The sequence below is a fragment of the Salminus brasiliensis genome, chromosome 5 (genome assembly GCF_030463535.1).
Source record: "Salminus brasiliensis chromosome 5, fSalBra1.hap2, whole genome shotgun sequence".
Taxonomy (NCBI): domain Eukaryota; kingdom Metazoa; phylum Chordata; class Actinopteri; order Characiformes; family Bryconidae; genus Salminus; species Salminus brasiliensis.
In genome coordinates, this window is record NC_132882.1 from 42,952,032 (window position 1) to 42,969,606 (window position 17,575).

Sequence of the window (17,575 nt, forward strand, 5' to 3'; positions counted from 1 at the left end):
AAGGTTTCACACAATGATTATGTAGTTGTTAATACTAAGTTGAGTAATCATTATTTAAGGATAATTTGTCAACAAACACAAGGTATAATAAACATTTTACTACAACACTACCTAGCAACTACATAGCAGTCACCTGATTTACCATATCAATTGCCAAGCAACCACCTAGTAACAACATGGCAACCAGCTAACTACCTAGCAAATACTATGTCATACCGTAGTAACTACCTAGCAACCACTAAGCAACTACATAGCAGTCACCTGGTCTACCATAGCAACTGCCAAGTAACCATCTATTAACCACCTAGCAACAAAGACGTGCTATTACTGCTCACACTGTTGTGTTCCTTGTTTTTCAGTGAATTCAGATGCTCACAAGCACACCGTGCCGTATGGTGAGTATGTGAAAGTTCTTGGGTTTCCTGTTTTTTTTTTGAGGAACAGAGAATGGAGCTGGCATCCACAACTCCCACAATTCTACAATTACTCAGTAATAAACATTTCCGGACCCCTCTAACTTCCCCCCCACAATGCAGCGCCCCTGACAGTGCTAATGAGTGCATGAGCACATAAGAATCGTTAAAGCTAATTAACTCTCCCTGTTTCCAGAGTGGTTGGGCACCGTCATCACCATGCGGCTTCTTACTCTTTGAGGTATGTACATGTGTGTATACGTATAAACACCGACCAGCCACTTCATTAAAACCACCCTGTCACCCTGTTTGTTCTTCAATGGACTGACCACCACATTTGGTCATTCTCAGCACTGCTGAGTGTGTTAGTAGTGTGTCCTCTTGCCGTCCACTCTACTAGACACTCCTACCTAGTTCAGGGTCCACCTTGTAGATGAAGGTAAAGTCAGAGACAGAAGCTCTCTGATCTGTTACTGCACAGTTGTTGTTGTTGTTGTTGGTCGTCCTCTAGTCCTTCATCAGTGCTCACAGAATGCTGCCCACGGGACGCTGCCGGCTATCCTCGGTCCAGCAGGGACACTAAGGTGTTTAAACACTCCAGCAGCACTGCTGTGGCTGATCCACTCAGCTGTACCACCAGCGCAGCACACACTACTAACACACTCTCCACCACCACCATTGCAGTGCTACTACTCTACTACTACCTCCTCTGTGGTGGTCAGTCCTGTGGGGTCCTGACCTGGGGCCTGAGACGTGTCATCAACGGTAATTAGGAATCAAGTATCCAGGCTATAGAAGTTCGCTTACTCTACAAACCTTGTAGAACAGGATGTTTACAAGCTGGAATGGCACGTTTTTATTATGGATATTAATAGCTATGTTGGGCAGTGTTCAGTATTCAGAGCATTTTGCTCAACTCTGATATGTTCATATGGTGTCTCGAATTATGAATCCTTGCTTGATTTGCTTGTGTGTTTAGGAGTGGCCCTAGGAGGAGGACAGAACAGTGACCAATCATTGATGATCCACCAGTGAAGACCTCATCCACCAAGTATCAGATGGTGCCTTATATATTGTATTGCGATAATGCTAAATATGACATATTACCATTACACATATACTATTTTAAAGATGTAGACACGGTCTACATGGTTTTAAGAGAAATATATACTACAAACACTTAATATATCATATTATTATAATATTATATAATATAATAAGGCATTGTTTTTAGAATAATAATAATTTTATATTTATATATAAACACATTCCTATACACATAGGTATACCAGGGTTGCTGCACTGTTTCTAAAATCTCAAAATTTCAATGCTCCTGTAATGCACATAGTCTTTTGTGCATTACCCAAATGGTGCTTTTCTTCATGACCTTTAGATGACTCTAGATAACAGGAAACAGCTAATAACAGATAAATGATTGAATGTTAGAGAGGCGCCACCCGAAGCTAAGTCTCGTGACTGGGGCTTTGCCTGGCTCCACCGGCCTGAGAAGGGAACGTTGAAAAGGAAAGCCGTGTTAGGCCAAGTGCTAATCTCAGGGAAACAGTCCTACCAGCTCCACGTTCATCTTCTCAAAAACAAACTAGACAACTTAGAGTACCTCAGGCTAGAGCTATCCAGGCTAACTGAGAGAATAGCAGCACTATATAGTACGACCACAGACCTCTTATGTCTCTTACGCCCTCTGGTGGCTGGCTGCAGTACAACTTTTAACCCCGTCCATTCCCACGTCAGCTATGGGCAAGCTGATAGACAGCTAATGCTAACTGTGATAGCGCGAATGTGCTCGTATTTCAAGACAATAAATGGCATATTGGTGTATTCGGCTCCAAACTTGCCCATCTTTTGGCTTCAGAACGTCGCAATGCCAGAGATGGTCTATGGGTAAGACCACTGGTGCAGGAGTAAGCCTTGTGAGTATGGCGGCGGCCTGTGTGTTTACACTAGCAACGAATGGTGCAGGAGTTCTGGTGCCAAATAACAGGGTGGTAAATGGGTAAATGACCCATACCCAACGCCGTGCAGGCGTTGATAAAGCAGAACTTTGGTTGGTGGTTTCTAGAAAAAATGAAGCTGAGGAAATGAGACTAAACCCGCCCATCACCAGACGCCATGTGGACGTTGTGTTTTGGGCTAAATCTGGTTTACCCGTCATGGACTTGGGCCCTAAAAGAGGTGTTAGACATTGGGCTGTGTTTAGTCTGTCTGATTTGGTCCAAATTAAGGCCAAAGTGGACGTGTTATAGCCCTAATACAGCCATGAAAATAATTTGCGTAGAAACCCGAACAAGTCTTTCCGAAAATAATTCCGAAAAATCGCTGCTGTTCAAGAACTTAATAGATATTGACGTATTGGAAAAGAAAGAAACCAACCGTGAAGGGCTGCAACCCAAATCACCAGGTTTAATTCAGACGTAGACAGCGTTTCGCGACGTTTTGTAAAGTTATCTTTTTAACGTCTTTTTTTAACTTTTAAGTTTTTGCTGGGTGGGAAAGATCTGCACTCACGCTTACAAGTATAGAAGGATGGGAACTAGTTCAAACACTGTAGACACTCCAACACTACCGATAATGCATCTAAAGTAGATTTGGGCAGCATGGCGATCTTGTATCGAAATCGTGAAATATTTGGTAATCGAGATACAAGCGGGCGCATCGTGGATATCGTCCGAGCTTAAAGAACACTGACCAATTAGCAATTAGCGCTGGTTAATTAGATGCATGGCTACAGATTTCGAATAGTCATCACTGTACTCAGTACGGGAGAATATTTGAAAAGTTCTTATCAAGATATCGCGATAAGTAATCGTGATATAATATTTTAACCATATCGCCCAGCCCTACTGTAAAGAAGCTCCAAAGAAGTAGTTCAGGCGTATTTTAAGGCCTAGACTTTTCTACATTCAATGCCTCCGGTAATTAAAAGCAGTAAAATTAGACCGTCATCTTCTCAAATCAGAGATTATTAGGCTTTTGAAGGCTCTGCAGGAACCCTGGTGTGCCCATGTGAAATGTTAAATCAGTATTGCTGGTGCTTGAAATGCTATGGTCACTGTTGGAGAGTCCATGGGTGGACCGTGGACGTTTTATTCTGGAGCGTCATTTTAATCATTTCTTTTTGTTGCTATGCATGTGAAATGTGATTATGTAACGTGAGTGAGAATGTAATCAAGGGAAGCTGGTGTTGTATAAGATCTGTGATTATTTTTCCAATCGTTTTTTTAAAGATAAGCAATAAATTTACTGGCGCTTCCTTCGGCCTCCAAGTCTCCTTTCTTCACAAATCACTTCATGAAGTCCAACATCGGTCTTTAGAAGTCTTTGGAGGTATTTAGAGGTCTTTAGTTCCAGGGAGAACACCTCTAAGCTCTTTGATGCCCACAAAGAAGGAGAAGTTTGGGGTGCAGTTTGCTCAGTTGACGAAATGGCAGTTCACTGGAACGGTGCAGTGTCCTGTTGAAATATATCACCTTGTGAGAGGACTGCTCATAGGAATGCTAGAAAGGTGAGATTTAGCAGACTCTTAGGCGTGGTGGTGCACAGTTCTACTGTGCAGCGATACCTGCACAAACACATGACCACCTTCAGTCTCCAGTTCAGGTCAATTCTTCAGAAATCCCCCAGCTTGGTTATCAGCTCAGCAAAGCTGAGGTAATCTAGTACACGTCTGGTATTGTAGAGTTTATTGTAGACTCGCTGCTTGGTTTTATGACCCAGGCCAGAAAGGTCTTGATAGGTAGCTGATAAGCAGGGAACCGTAAAACTATTCAGGGCAGGAAGTCTAGAAAAAAAAACAGAGGATCATAGCTATGACAGACAACACCAGTGCCCTAACGATGATTAATTTAAAAACAGCTGCGTATTTCTGTATTTCTAATTTAAGATAAGCTAAGCTAACTTATTTATCTACAGTGTTTACATGTGTGTGTGGGGGGGGGGACTACGTTCATGTGCCTGTTTACAGACGCGCAGTAATCCTGACCATTGTCCCGTTTTTATTATTATTATTATTATTATTATTATTATTATTATTATCCTTCCATTAAAACAATTCTTTTAAAAATAATTTTAAAAAGCTGAATGCATATTTTAATTAAAGTTAACGCTGCGTGACTGGTGCTCAAAAGAGTGAAGCGAATGTGTGGCTAGGAACTACTTTTCCCTCCGCCGTGTAGCTCCTGCTCCTCACAGACACACAGAGGCAGATTTAGAAAGTGCTATTTATCTCATTACTGACTGTAATCGCCTGCATATTAAAATTCCTCAAAGAATGGAAAACTATTTGTCGTGAAATCGTGGGAATAAGGAATAATGAGAGTTCAGTAGATGGCAGTGATGAGCCGTGGCCGCGGACAGGCAGCGGAGGGCGAGCTGGCCGCGTTAGTGCGGTCGCCTAGCAACCGCTCCTGTCATCTGCAGGCGAAGAGCGGCGGCCATGGAGGAGAGAGCGGACCTCGGAGCCCTGAGCCCTGAACAACAGGACAAACTGCGCCAGTTTAAGGTACTGGGAGGTTGATCGTCAGCGAGAAACACCATTTATACCGAGACGTTTGAAACTTGGGGGGTTTCAGGTCTTGTTGGGACTGTAGCTAGCGAGTTTACGGTGTCGTGGTGGAGCTGTGGTGGTTTAGCTGGCGTTGTGGGGACTCGGTTTGACGCCACACAGCTGTTCAGCAGTGAAAATGGCTCGGTCTTAGGACTGGAGTTGAAAGCTGTATATTTAATATTTTTAAATGTAATTAATTAATTAATAAAAAATGAATTAAGTCAAATTAAGTCAGCTAATGCTCTTTTCCAGTGTATTCTAAGTATCCGAACTATCATTTCTGACCTCATTTGGACCTCATTTTTGGAAAAAAAACAATTTTTCCATAAATAAATCATCTTAAATCTTTAAATCTGTGTGTTTAAATAAATGTGTTTTAATTAAAGTTAAAAAAAAATAAAAAAGTCAAGCAAATGGGTAGGAACTACTTTTCCCTCCGCCGTGTTCCTCTTAGGCACACTCTAAGACGCACAACGGTAGATGCTGGAAATGCTAGCTGGCTAATTACTGAACCCTGACTTTATAACTGTATGCATATTTAAAGAAACCCCCAGACTTTAATAAAGTGGAATTTGCCTGTGCTTGAAAGTGACAAACCGTGAACCTCCTCCTCCTTCATCCAGCAGAACCGAAACCGAGCTGGAAAACGGGCCGATTCCAAAACCCCCAAACTGTTACATCACAGTCTCGACTCGTTATATTCACGCCCACTAAATGTACAGACACCCGCCCACTTGGGAAAGCCTTTGGGGGCTACTTTCAAAGCGGCTACTAGAAGAAATCCTAAAGAAAGGCCTAAAGTCTAGCTAACGCTAGCCAAATGGGTGGAGCACTGGCATGCAAGGTCCAGTGGCACAGATTATAGGCTAAAAGCTAAAATTAGCATTCCTGTTACAGTGCTTAAAACAAAGCTAGGCTGTGCTGTAAACCAGCCATAAACCAGCCAATGAAAGCAGAGCTCCAGCAGAACCAAAACAGAGCTGGAAAATGGGCCGATTCCAAAAACCCCAAACTGTTACATCACAGTCTCGACTCGTTATATTTACGCCCACTAAATGTACAGACATCCGCCCACTTGTGAAAGCCTACACACAGCGGCTACTTTGGGACAATATATGGGTGTAGCACTGGCTGGGTATCCATGCCAGGTCCATGGGCCCACTGTGTGGCACAGATTTTAGGCTAAAAGCTAACCTAGCTGACTGGCTACACATTTTTAGCTAGCTTACCACGCCAAGAAGACAGCAACACTATCCGGTACGATTCGGAACTAATATTATTTTTAAATTAGCATTCCTGTTACAGTGCTAAAAACAAAGCTAGGCTGTAAACCAGCCATAAACCAGCCAATGAAAGCAGAGCTCCAGCAGAACCAAAACAGAGGTGGAGAACGGGCCGATTCCAGAACCCCCAAACTGTTACATCACAGTCTCGACTCGTTATATTTACGCCCACAAAATGTACAGACACCCGCCCACTTGTGTAAGCCTTTCGAGGCTAAACACAGCGGCTACTTTGGGACTTTGGGAAGAGACCCTAAAGAAAGGCTACAGTCTAGCTAAATGGGTGAAGCACTGCCTGGGTTTCCATGCAAATGGTGCAGATATTAGGCTAAAAGCAAACCTAGCTGACTGGCTACAAACTCTTTAGCTAGCAAACCACGCCAAGAAGACAGCAGTACTATCCGGTAAGGAAATAATAACTTTTTAAAAAATTAGCATTCCTGTTACAGTGCTAAAAACAAAGCTAGGCTATTCTGTAGCCTAGTAGAAGGGCGCCTGTAGAAGGGCACTTCATACAGAGATTTCATGGACGCAACTGGACACCGCTGATGTGTCCTTCCAGGCCCTTGGTAACCCACAGTTCTCTCTCTCTCTCTTGTCTCTGTTTTCTTCTAGATCAAGACCAGAATGGCGAACGAAATGTATCTGAGAGCTCATCCAGAGGTGGACGCGCTGCTGAGCGACTTTCTAAGGTGACGGCGGAGATGACTTTTGACAGATGTGGTTGATTATGATTAATAATGAATAATGAACTGATTAAGACGTAAAGAGTTCAGAGTGGTTTGGTCTGAAACGTGCCTTTCTAGAGAAACTAGCCGGCTCACAGAATTCTTCACAGTGGTGGTGAAAGGAACGAGACGTCTGAATGCTAACATCTTACATCCTAAGGCGTTACACACCGAACGTGCCGCAAATAAATGACACAGAGCAAAATACTAAAATATTAGCATGGGATTTATGTATGTATTTTTTATTTATTTACTTTTATTATTTTATTTAATTCATTCATTCATTATTTATTTTCACGTCAAACTATTCATACTATTCGTACGCTAACAGAGCTTGAACTGTTTTTAAACAGATCTCGGAGACGCAGCTCCCTCTACAGGTGAGGAGGAGGATACACACCGAGTTCAATTATCTCTGGTTAACAGCAGTCAGGGCTCACTGCTACCATACTACGTCTAAAAGAGGGCTGTGATTGGCGGAGAGAACATGTAAATCGGGTTCTCGGTGTAAAAGGCCTATCTTGGGTCATGCAGCCGGAGCCCGATGGAGCACAGTTGACCTTGCTCTCTCTCTCTCTTTTTCCCCACATCACTTTAGTGTGATGTTGGCCGGCACGACACTCAAGGCTGGGGACTCCCGGCGCTTTCCTCAGAGTGCGTTGGTAGCCTGGTGATGTTGCATCTGCAGCAGCAGTTGGAAAAGAGGCGCTGGCTGCTGAGAAATTTAGTATGTTTTTTTAAATATGTGTCTAAAAACACAATTATGGTGGAGGGATATGTGCACAGCTCTTTAAAAAAATAGTCCTCCCAGATTCTCACAAGTTTCCCCCTATTTTACCATCATCATCAACATTCCATATACAACCCAGTGGTGGCAGACAAGGGGCTCACATGGGTGGAACGTGGGCCAGGTGGGTTCCAGGTGGGCCTGGGCTCTGAGTGGGTTTGTATTGTGTTTTAATGTGTAATAGGCCCCATCATTACAACCCACCCATATCTCACAGGCCCCATGTGCAGTGTACAACCCAGAAAAGGCCCATGTGCAACCCTTCCTGGTCCCAACACTGATCCCAGTAGTCATCCATACATGAAACCTATGGACAATACTTTCAGCTACCCACACAGGCCCTACGTGGGCATGTTATCACTGGTGGTTTTGGTGTTCCTGTTTCCATTCACCAGCACTGGTGAGAGATCTGAGTCTGCAGTTTCACACCAAGCCCACTGTTAATGACTCAAACACTGAATTATGCAAATCGAATTCCCTGAAGTGCATCACTGGTGCAGCCGCCGGAGCGTCAGCAATCATAAACAAGAGTGCCCAAGCGTGGTACGGAAGCAGCTGCGCTTCAGTTCATTTCTCAGAAATCTGAAATGAACAGATTTATTCGTAGAGGTTTTATTTATGTGCCTCATTTTCTTATCTCTCCTTTACGCCTCCAGGGATGTCTTTCTTAAAAGACCTGCAGATATCCGAGAATTTGCCGCCGGTAAGTGACTTGCTTTTATGCCTTAAAGGGAAAAAAACAAATGTGCATGATTTAACCCTAAATGCAGCTCATTAGCTGAGAGATGTCTGGTGTGCATCTTTGTGCTTCTTTAGTTTTGCACTGGAGCTGCGAGGCTAATGTAGTGACTTAGACATCCCTCCCACCTTTACGTTAAGGTAAAGTCAACCTGGCCAATCCTGTAGCTCCACTGCAGAACTAAGCTGATTGATTTGTAGGCCACTGTAGCCACTTAGCGGCTGTATTATGTAAACATAATACCCAAAGAACTAAACTTTAGCCAAGCTAATGGTATAAAGATGATTGGCCGAATTCCAACTCACCCCCATATTCACACTAGTGGTTGTATTGTTACCTATCTGAGCTATGTTTTCCTCTGCTTTGTCAGCTTCAGTTATTCTAATTGTTCAGATTGGCTGCTGATTGTTGGGACGAGGTTTGAGGAGTCTTATTTTTAAAGTTTTCGAATTTGCATCATCTGGCCTTTCCCAACGATAACTGAGAACAAGCCTTAGCCCAGTCAAGCTAATTAAGGCCTGAGACGCTCAAAAAATGCACTGAACTAAAATAAAACACTTATATTCCTCAATATGTTGAAGACAACACCTTTTGGAGATCAGTCTTCAGATCTTCTACTTACATTGCTATTCACAGTAATGGGACGGTTAAGCTGGAGTACCCAAACTTGTGTATACCACTGTATGTAGACGTTCACCTCGCGAGCGAAACTGAATATGTCTGTTCCCTCTGTAAGGTTACTTCAGTGACCCGGACCTGCAGACGAAAATCCAAGCCCGAATGGAAGGGAATGCTGAAGTGGACATCTGAGGAGTTTTTGGATTTTAGGAAGAAATGACAAACTGCCTTTCCTTCTCTAATTAGCACCATTAGGTAATTAGGTCCATTACGGGTGGAGGCACCAGGGGAGAGCAGACTGTGGGGCTTGTTTGCTAGTTGACTCTATGTGGATGAAGGTGAACTGAGCTGAACAGGACGTCTCCAGTACTGTCTTATAAAAACGCCTGACTGCTTGATGTCTTCAGGAAGAGGCTTTAGGTGAAACATGTAGAAGAACATCTTCAGAGGTGTGAAACCTTCAGAGAAACAGATGTTAGGTATGTTAGGTTAGGTATGGGTACTGTCTCAAAATCTTACTCATTTAGAAGTGGAAACCAAAAAAAAAAAAAAAGAGGTAGACTGAGATTAATTTGTATATTTTAAGACCATTGATAGACCATTAATAATTGGAGCCTGCTAAAAGTATAAATAATATAGGAATATAGGAATTAATTAGATGCTTAATTCTTCTTTTCTTTTTGTAAATAACTTTTAGTTCCCAAAAATGAGTAAGGAAATAAGTGTAAAAATACGATTTTAAATAAAGGATTTGTGCTGCACTGTAAGTCCAAATGTTTGTAGAAACCTGAAATGCATTAAATCTACCCTCAGCAAGCACTTTATTAAGACCTGTCCACCTACAGAGAGGTTGATGAAGAATGACCAGACCAGTTAGAGCTTGAGGAGGATGAGCTACAACAGCAGACGACCATGTCGGGTTCCACTTCTGTCCGCCAAGAACAGAAAGCTGAGGCTGCAGTGGCTCAGCATGGGGCTCACCAACACTGGACAGTAGAAGACTGGAGAAACGTAGCCTGATGAATCTGGATTTCAGCTAAAATCTCTCAGATAGGGTCAGAATTTGGCACCAGCAGCATAAATGCATGGACCCGACCTACCGTGGTCAACAGTCCAGACTGGTGGAGATGGTGTTGTGATGGCAGGGGGAAGGTTTTCTTGGCACGCTTTGGTTTGTATTTGAGGACTGTTGCTGGCCTGGCTCTTTCCTCCGAGCGTGTTGGCTGGCCAGGTGACGTTGAATCGGCGGCATATAAAAAAGAGGCGGTGGCTGGTGGCGCATGTGTCAGTCCTCACCCTCCCTTTGTTGGAGGGGAGTGTGCTAATTGATGAAAGATCCTTTATCCACCACCAACCTACTTTTAACAAAGGTTCTATAGCAATGCCAATGAGCCTATGTAGAGCCATGAGAACATACAGAACCTACTGGATGCTGTAAACACCTGTTTGCCTGGTTAACAGGTTCACTGGTGGAAAGACTAATAAAAAAAAGATGTCTCTAGTCTCTAGCTAGGCCTTTCCTAGGTCAGAAATGGCAGTGAACCAAGCTAAGCAACAGTGGAGGTCACGCTGAGGCCGGGAGGACTAATATGCACTTATATGACCTTATGGATCTCCAAGGAACATCTGCACAAGCCTGAAGCAATCTGGAGGGGCGTTCACAATGTGCTTTAATGCTATAAACGTTAGGCCCTGTGTGTGTGTGTGGGGGGGGGGCTTTGGCAGTCCCATGTGACACTGAGGAATGTTTGAAGCCAATGACTTGAAGCCAAACCCTGCCCTCCTATTAGCCTCTCTCTCTCTCTCTCTCACACACACACACACACACACACACACACTCATGCCTGGATCATTGCATCATCTTCAACATGACACAGATACACACTACTATCCCCTAATGTGTCCCAGTACACACACACCACCCCCCCTCTCTCTCTTCCATTGCAATGTCTCTCACCCTCACGCTCGTGCCCTAAGTGTGTATGTATTAAAATGTACTTTAATTGTTAGTAAAATATTATGGAGGTAAAAAAGCCTTTTCTCCACTGCTGTCAGGAGGGATTTCTTCTATAGGACATCCCATATGGCAACCCAGACCTGAACAGAGCATTATAATAATGACCACAAGGGGGCATCCATGCAGCTTCATACACAAACGCTGGCTGGTTAGGATAACATTTACATTTACATTTACATATTAATGAACGGTCAACAGCCACTGGAATCTCCTGCTCCTCCTCCTCCTCCTCCTCCTGCTCCTCCTCCTCTTCCTCCTACGCTTTCCCTTTTCTTTCTCTGCAGTCTTTTAGATTTAGAGATTTTAGGGGGTTTGGAAGTTCCTGTGTGGAGAGCCAGGGGTTTGGACTGTAATCATTGCTGTAAAAGTTCAAGATCAAGCCGGTTTTCGAAGATAAAAAGATGCAGCTCACTTTATTCTCGTCAATAGGTAAGATTCCTAATATATAAAAACCTATTGATCTGGCTAAATCTGCATATACACACACACACACACACACACACACACACATGCGCGCGTGCGCCTTTCCGTTTTGTAGGTCATCGGTATGTCCTGCCTCGTGACTGCGCATGCATTATTAATGTTTCACGCGATTTTATAATAATTCACTTGCTTCATACAAGCCGAGCTTACTGTTAATATTGGCTTAAGTGTTGAAAGCGTCGTAGTCTGCGATTAAAAAAATAAAATAAATAATAATAATAAATAATAATTTGCCTCGTGCACCTTTCCCTTTACCTCTACTGGGAGCATTCTCTAATCTGATGCTTTCAGCCTATCGAAATATCCCTTTATTTAAGCATTTAATCTATAACTATTATACACTATGAGAGCATGTTTCACAAGGTAGCAGAACTCGACACCTGTTGGCAGGTGTGGGTGGGTTTTGGGGGCGTGCGCTTGGATTGCGTGTTAATAAAATATATATTTTAGTAAAATTGTTTTTGAATTTCGTTGAAAGTTAAGAAGGTTAGATAAGTGATGAAAACTGGAGGGAAAAAAATCAACAAGAAAAGTCAACCCTGGTCAACATTAGCGCCACCTTGGTGATGTCACTTCCTGTGAGTCATACCGGGCCCTTTTTCATGTAAACAGGTCAAGACCTGCTAAACATGTAAAAACAAGTAAATTAGTAATAATTTGTGCATAATAATTTATGCATTATTTCATGTTTATTTGTGTGAATGATGGCTTACATTTATCACTGGTTTAACTACAAAAAAAAAAACATCATAACTAAAAATATGAAATTCATTTTTTAGGATTTATAGTTTAGTTATAATAAAGTTTTTAATTAAATGCTTAAAAAAAACAGAACCTTATGAATTATGATTCTTTTTTTGATTATAGAAGTTTTAAAAAGTAAAGGTGCATGTATTTGTGACACGTGAAATGTGTCCTCCGCATTTAACCCATCTGTGGTAGTGAACACACACCCACACACTAGTGAACTAGGGGCAGTGACGACACACACACACCCAGAGCGGTGGGCAGCCAACTCCAGCGCCCAGTGAGCAGAGAGGGTAAAGGGCCTTGCTCAAGGGCCCAACAGTGGCAGCTTGCCGAGCCCAGGTATCCAACCCACAACCCTGTTATCAATATCCCGGTGCTCTAACCACTGAGCCACCACTGCCCCAGGTAGAATGTCCTATATACACTCAGATACTACAGGTGTTTAAGAGTAACAAACTGAGAAGACACTCGAAGAAAGCCTCGACTAGTTTTCCCTTCTGTGTTAAAAGCTGTGTGTAAATCACTGTTGTCCAATAATAATAAAAAAATATAGGTATCTCTGTTTTTAATTTCCCTCATCATCTGAACCCTGTAGCTGCTCTGTACATTGTGTGGTTTCTATATAAGTAGAACAGTAGAAATGCTATAAAACGACCCAGAATAACATCCTATTACATTAATAACATTGTGTTACGTTGATTTTCATTGAAAGGTAAGAAGGTTTTTTCCTTCTCCTGTAAAGCTGACATTTTGGACATACGTGGTTTCTCATTGACAGCGATTGTATGTAAAATTGTGTGCTTGTACATCGAAAATATATACCGATTAGTCACCAATGCACCTTGGAGCACTTTTGGCAGGTGCCGGGAACACCCCACGAGACCTGTCTGATGTTTTGGAGATGTTCTGAGATGGTTATCTAGAACATCAGAGTTGGGTTCTTGTCAAAGTGGCTCCGATTTTTACGCTCACCCATTTCTCCTGCTTTATCGCCTTTGAGAACCGACTGTTCACTCACTGCCTGATATAGCCACCCCTTAACAGGAGCTGCTGTAGAGGAAGATAATCAGTGTCCTTCACTTCACCGGTCAGTGGTGCTAATGTTAAGGCTGGTCAGTGTATACGATATGACCGACGTTAGGTTGACTGTTCAGTGTTGTTGCAGTGCTGTATTCATGTTGGTAAACCAACCCTGGAGAGAGCCGGACAGTGGACTAGGACTACCTCAGTGTTGAATCATCAGCATTGGATCACATGACTCAACACTTTTGGAGCATTTCTATTTATCCATGTATTGTGAAATGTGAACAATGTGTAATATTCTGATTACGATGAAGTCCTGTTATGCTTGCTTTTGTAAGCCTGAAATATCTGTCTGTTTCACAGTTGGCTTCCCCCATTTCCTCCTCCTCTTCGTGCCGAAACCACTTATGGCGGAAGTCGTTGACTCCTGCTTCGTGGAGCAGCGTCCACAAGGCACCACATATTTCCTTAAAGAAAGCGTGGAGCCATGTGACTACTATAACTGGGTTGTGGATGTGAGTAGATTTGAATTATAATGCTATAAATGTTAATAGTACTAGTGCGTCCCAAAACATCTCATTATTATATCAAAAAAGGGCAACTGTCATTTTGACATATTTCAAGCCTTTTATTGTTTTCTGGTCATAAACGATATTTATCAGTATGGCTAATATCTAGGGATGTCCCAAGCCAACCCAGTGGATCAGGACTGGGGCCGATCCAGGCATATTTGAATGGATCGGGTATCGGCTATTTTAATCCCAGTCCGGTTCCGAGTCTAGGTTTTAACCACAGTGTTCAGAGCATCAACTGGTGTTCTTAAGGCGCCACTGTTGCCCAGGCGGCGGCAGCAGTGCTCTTAATTCACAAGGTAAATAAAGGAGTTAAGAGCAGACCAATAATATCTGACCCTTTATAAAACTCTTACTGAAAAGCTCTGTTTTACCAGCGGGAGAACCGCAGAACTGTTCACTCCTGAACATGGTTGATATTAGAAATGCAGCAGTTGTAGCCACTTTGTCTGGGCCTGTTGGCTCTTGAGGTGCAGACACCAGCCTCAGTCCGAGTTCTTGAATCAAATTTTCCTGACCATCCACTCAAGACTGCGGTCGGTCATCCCAGTTGCCTAGTTGTTCCCCATCCCTGCGCTCTTTCCCCACATCACTCTAGTGCAGTGGTGGCCAGCCGATGTATGGGTATACAGCGCTTCCCTCCAGGCGTGTTGGTTGGCCAGCCGGTGATGTTTGCAGATCGGCGGCAGTTCGAAAAAGAGGCACTGGCTGGCTGCACGCGTATCTGAGGGGGACGTGTGTTGGTCATAGTGGGAGAACAGAAATAAATTTATATTAAAAATAAAAATTATGAACAATAAGTTTTCCAGAAAAAAAAAAAAAAATATATATATATATATATATGTGGTATAAATGGTTCCGTCCACCTCTGACTGTGGAATACTGCTTTTAATACCTGTTCACAAATGCATGCATAGTTCTGATGTTGCTTGCATGTGTGTCTTTAGGGAACCGTGATGGCAAACGAGGAGAGGTTTAACAGCAGCGTGGTTCACAGCCGGGGACCTCGCAACATGACCTTGCTTTCATGCCATGATAAGGTTTCATACAGAAACTCCTGCAGCGGGGTGAGTACTGCCGCTGTCGCTATCGAGAATCCTGTAAAAAAGCTGTGATCTGATTCTAGTTTGAAAAATCACTCAATTATGAGATAAAGCAGCTCGAAATTATTACACCAGTCATGTCACTTAAGCTATAGGTCCAAATGTTTGTGGACACCTCTTCTATTTACGCATTCGTCTACATTAAGTTACATTTACGGCATTTAGCTGACGCTCTTATCCAGAGCGACTTACATTACTCGTATTACAGAAGTGGGCCAATGCAGTGTTAGGAGTCTTGCCCAAGGACTCTTATTGGTGTAGCACAACACAGTCACCCAGACTACGAATCGAACCCAGGTCTCCAACATGGTGTAATAGCGCACTGGCGGCTAGTGGTTTTATCTGTTGCTCCACACCAACCAGTTGCGCCCATTGCTGACACAGAAGTGCAAATGCACGCACACACATGACGCTTGTCTGGTCCCTGTAGAAGAAAAGGTACTGCCAGTAGAATAGGGCATTCTGGAACAACCCAGAGCTTCCCGGTCTGGAGGTGATGAGCTACTCTCCAGTATCAACAGCACCATGTTTTCCTGAAGTCGCCGCCACAGTTTACCGTTTGACCGGCTTTGACTAGAGCTTTCTTTAGTGGGTGGGGTTTATGCCAATTCTGGAGATGTAAATATAACAAGAGTCAAGTTTTGAAATTGGCCAGTTTTCCATGTTCCTTTTTAAAGTGGAACAGCAGTGTTTGAGGTTCACGGTTCGACACTTGACTCATGACCAGAACTCTCATTATTCAACTATGGCAGGAGATATTTTAGCTGCATAACAGATTTACAAGTAACAGGTTTTCTGTTTTTTTTTTGTCCCCATAGACTCCCAAGAACTGCTCAAGTAAGTGAAAACTTTAAGCATTAATGTATTCAAATATTTACAGCATTATTTATAACGACGCATAATGACTTTGTTTTTTTGGGGGGTTTTTTCCCAACAGCAACCTGCCTCATCGCACTGCCTCCTAAAGGTAATCTCATCAACCACACACACCACCAATGACTTCCTATGGGTTTCTATGAGCCATGCATTCTGAGAGTTCTAACAAAAAAAAAAGCTGCCATTGAAGAAAGAGTGTGGTTTGGTACAGGAAGGGAGGTGGTGGTCTTCATAATGGCTTCAGTCAGTAATGTGCAGTAGTGATTGCATTCAGTGACAATAGTGTTAGTGAAGTCAAGCTGTTGGATGACCATCACCCCACCTCATCTGACCTGACTGCCCAACTCATCCCAAAAGGTACTGGATGAAGCACCACCATCATTCCAGATAGCACAGTAGTTCCACTGCTCCACAGCTCAAAGCTGGGGGGCTTTATATATACCCCTCTACTAGCCCACGGCTGGCTTTATTAGGCAGCATGGTGCCAATAGGTTCATGATGTTTATCTGCTCCAGAGAGGGAGTCCTATTCTATTGGTAGTACTTCTCTACAGGGACTAGACAAGCTGTGTGTGTGGATTTACACCCTGCCTGGGAAAGGCTCTTTAAGAGACCTCAAGATGCTGATTTACCAAGTTTGAAATGTGTGTTTTTCACCAGAAGACACTTCTACAGATGATGGAATCAGACAACCCCACAGCTCTGTTAACCGGCCTGCTGTTATCGGTGGCTGCGTTGCTGGTTTGGCTGGTTTGGCTCTTCTGTGCGCTCTTGTGGTGCTCGTCTTCAGGTGGGATCAAGTTGTGAGGCAATACTCTCCAGTGTTCTGCAACAGTAAAGCGTGTAGTCTGAGAATGAGAGTCATCTAACATCTCGTAACGTTTCTCTGTGTGCAGATTTCTTCAGCCTAAGAGAGAGGCCAGGTGCACATCTCTCTACATCCTAGCATCGCAGGTGGTTGTGCTCTAGATAGCTGAAGAAAATGCAGTGTGGGGGTGGACTGGATGTGGACTTCTCAGGGTTGCAGCCAATCACAGCACTGTTGAAGATTCAACAAGCTCCCGGTTCTCCGGCTTTCTGCCTGAGAAATGTGCCACGTTCTACAGTTCCTACGTGTCCATAACCTTAGCAGCATTCCATATGTGAGCTGTTCCAAATCAGCAGTTCAGTTTATTTGTTCCTCCAGTGTTTTTACATATTTTATTTATTGGATTTTGTATAGAGTTTATTTATTCACTTATTTGTTTAGGTACAGAAGAATTGTCTAATATATAAGCTTTTATTATATTGGTATTTCAAAATGATGTGTCTGATGTGTCAAATATTCTATTCTGTCCCATGTGCCTTTGAGAGGGCCGCAGTGTGGGGCCTCAATGATTGGTGAAATCATTGATCATTGGGGGCGAAAAAGCCCACCATAGTTGTGAGTTTAGCGACATGCTGAGTTCGATTTAAGGGGGGAGCAGGCAAACCTGGATTAGCCAGGCTACTAAATGTGTCTGAAAACAGTGGAAAACACTCCTAAGACCATTCCCTCGACTCTGTGCTCTCAGATATGCCTCAGTTAGCTGGAACACGGCCTGTGCTGTGGTGTGTAGCCTGCTGGTTAACTTATCTAAG

At 43.2% G+C, this 17,575-nt stretch overlaps 1 protein-coding gene across 1 annotated transcript; it reads left to right on the forward strand.

Annotated features, from left to right (window-relative positions):
• The first annotated feature begins 4,845 nt into the window (after positions 1-4,845).
• LOC140555738 (RIIa domain-containing protein 1) lies at positions 4,846-9,915 on the forward strand. Its single transcript, XM_072679042.1, has 4 exons — positions 4,846-4,932; positions 6,876-6,952; positions 8,432-8,478; positions 9,251-9,915. The coding sequence occupies exons 1-4, from the start codon at positions 4,867-4,869 to the stop codon at positions 9,322-9,324; spliced, it is 264 nt and encodes an 87-aa protein (XP_072535143.1). The 5' UTR covers positions 4,846-4,866; the 3' UTR covers positions 9,325-9,915.
• Positions 9,916-17,575: the final 7,660 nt, after the last annotated feature.